The sequence below is a fragment of the Merops nubicus genome, unplaced genomic scaffold, assembly GCF_000691845.1.
Source record: "Merops nubicus isolate BGI_N331 unplaced genomic scaffold, ASM69184v1 scaffold1280, whole genome shotgun sequence".
Taxonomy (NCBI): Eukaryota; Metazoa; Chordata; class Aves; order Coraciiformes; family Meropidae; genus Merops; species Merops nubicus.
This window is the reverse complement of record NW_008580653.1, coordinates 35,062-37,339: the sequence shown is the minus strand read 5'-3', so window position 1 is coordinate 37,339 and position 2,278 is coordinate 35,062. Positions and strand designations below refer to the sequence as shown.

The 2,278-nt window shown below is 37.8% G+C and overlaps 1 protein-coding gene across 7 annotated transcripts in view; it reads left to right on the top strand.

Moving 5' to 3' along the window:
• Positions 1–2,278, top strand: part of ATP2B1 (ATPase, Ca++ transporting, plasma membrane 1) — a 34,515-nt gene that overhangs the window by 6,249 nt on the left and 25,988 nt on the right. For all 7 annotated transcript variants that reach the window (XM_008937575.1, XM_008941246.1, XM_008939041.1 and 4 more), the window contains exons 3-5: positions 66–320; positions 401–526; positions 891–1,034. In XM_008937575.1, the coding sequence (XP_008935823.1) occupies positions 66–320; positions 401–526; positions 891–1,034 (525 nt within the window). The remainder of the gene's footprint in view (positions 1–65; positions 321–400; positions 527–890; positions 1,035–2,278) is intronic.

Sequence of the window (2,278 nt, the reverse complement as noted above, 5' to 3'; positions counted from 1 at the left end):
CAGGACTTTTTTTTTATTTTAATAACTGTGTGAACTTCCTTAAATCTAAAACCTGTTTTCTACAGTATGTGGATCAGTAAATGTTGGTGAAGAAGAGGATGAATCTGAAGCAGGTTGGATTGAAGGAGCAGCAATCCTCCTATCTGTAGTTTGTGTGGTATTAGTAACAGCTTTCAATGACTGGAGTAAAGAGAAACAATTTCGGGGATTGCAGAGCCGTATTGAACAAGAACAGAAATTCACAGTCATCAGAGGTGGCCAAGTCATCCAGATACCAGTAGCTGACATAATTGTTGGAGATATTGCACAAGTGAAATATGGTAAACATATTTTTAAAGTTGAACTTTCTTTTATTTTTAAAAAAGGAACTGCAGTCAACATACCCAGTGATCTCTCGTAGGTGATCTTTTACCGGCTGATGGTGTACTCATTCAAGGAAATGACCTCAAAATAGATGAAAGCTCACTGACTGGAGAATCTGATCATGTTAAGAAATCTCTGGACAGAGATCCTATGCTGCTGTCAGGTGTGTAACATTTGACAATTCTTGAAGAAAGCGGTTTATTTCTGGGAGTAACGTGGTTACTTAAAGTTTTGAGGTTAAAATTTGGCAAACCAGACTGTATCTAGGCTGACTCATAAAAGTATCTAAAAACAGTACAACTGGTATAGAATTTCGGCAATATGACCAGAAAGCCGACAAACTTCTTGTGTAGTTGATGATGGTTTTAATTTTTAGATAGTTTTGGCAATTAAAGCTTTAGAAGAACACATTAGTGTATATGGACGCATCCTATGGTTTCATCAGTGTCAGGTTTGAGAACTAGTTTCCTTTGTGCTCTGCCACAAAACTGTGGTTTCTCAGTGGAAAACTTGATTCTGTCTTTCAGGTACACATGTAATGGAAGGCTCTGGAAGAATGGTGGTTACTGCTGTAGGTGTGAACTCTCAGACTGGAATCATCTTTACTTTACTTGGGGCTGGAGGAGATGAAGAGGAGAAGGAGAAGGAAAAAGAAAAGAAGGACAAGAAAAGTAGGCATAATAATCTTAAATTCCTGGGGAGGGAGGAGTGAACTCCTGAATGTTACTGGATAAAAACATATTCTAGTCATCTGGAGCCAGAAATCTTTTTTTAAACCTCATATTTTCAGTAGGTTTCACAGGAAAAAAGCTCAGATCCAGTGACCTGAGAATATACCACTACTAGTATCACCTGTTACATGGATTTTTAATTGAACTTTGGATCTAATTGATCAGTTAGAGATTGGAAAGTTTACGACTCTTAACCAGCCATATTATATATAAATTTTGAATCTTCTATCTTGTGTAACTTCAAAGTACATTCATGTCTGATAGCAAATAGTCATTTATGGCAAACAGGTTATCACCAATAACGTAGCCTAATAAGTATCCAGTTCTGCTTTTGACAGAAAACTTGCAGGCAGTTCTATGACAGTTGAAGGGGAAGAGATTGTATCATTGATACCATTAAGTTTGTGGATACCTTAAGCATATGTAAGACTGATTTTGACAAAGATGAGCAGATAGCTTTGTCTGTCACTCCTTCTTAGTAGAAACTTTGAATGCTCAGATATACACAAGGCAGATCCCTAGAGGCACCTTTATGTGAACAACTTTTGGAGATGCATGTGACACAGTGTTTTCAAGACCTTCTCTGAAGTGTGAAGTGGACTCTCTTCCTTGTTCTGAAGGTCTTGCTTAGTAGTTGGAATGATGATGTCACTTATCTAAGCTATAGCCTTTGTCCTGAGAATTAAAGCTTAGAAATTTTAATAAGTAATGTTTTTATGCAAGCTCTCACAAGGTATGTTCAGGATTGACCTTCACCACAGCAGAATTTTTCTAGAGACTGTTGTAAGGTCTGCCGGATGGGACTGAGCCTCAGGATTCCTGACAGAAAAAATATACTTTTTCATCAGAGGAATATGAAACAGTAATGGAAAGCCATAAATGGAGAGCCATATGGAAATGTGCCTGAGAGTCTCAGTGGCCTTCAAACTAAAGAGGCAATTGTTGAAGTGTGTGCTTTGTGCAAGAACTAGGATTGAACTGTGCTTTTTGTCTTGCCATAGTCCACACAGATACTTTACAATTCTGACCCTTCCTGAAACTTTCTACCTAAGTTTCTTCAGAAGTAACTTACAGGAATTGTCACAAGAAGAACTGAAAGGTCAAAATTAGTTTCAAGCTCAAGCCTGCTAGTGAAGAATAAAAGCTGACCTGCAACACTGTCAGGAACTAGTGTGGAACAGTTT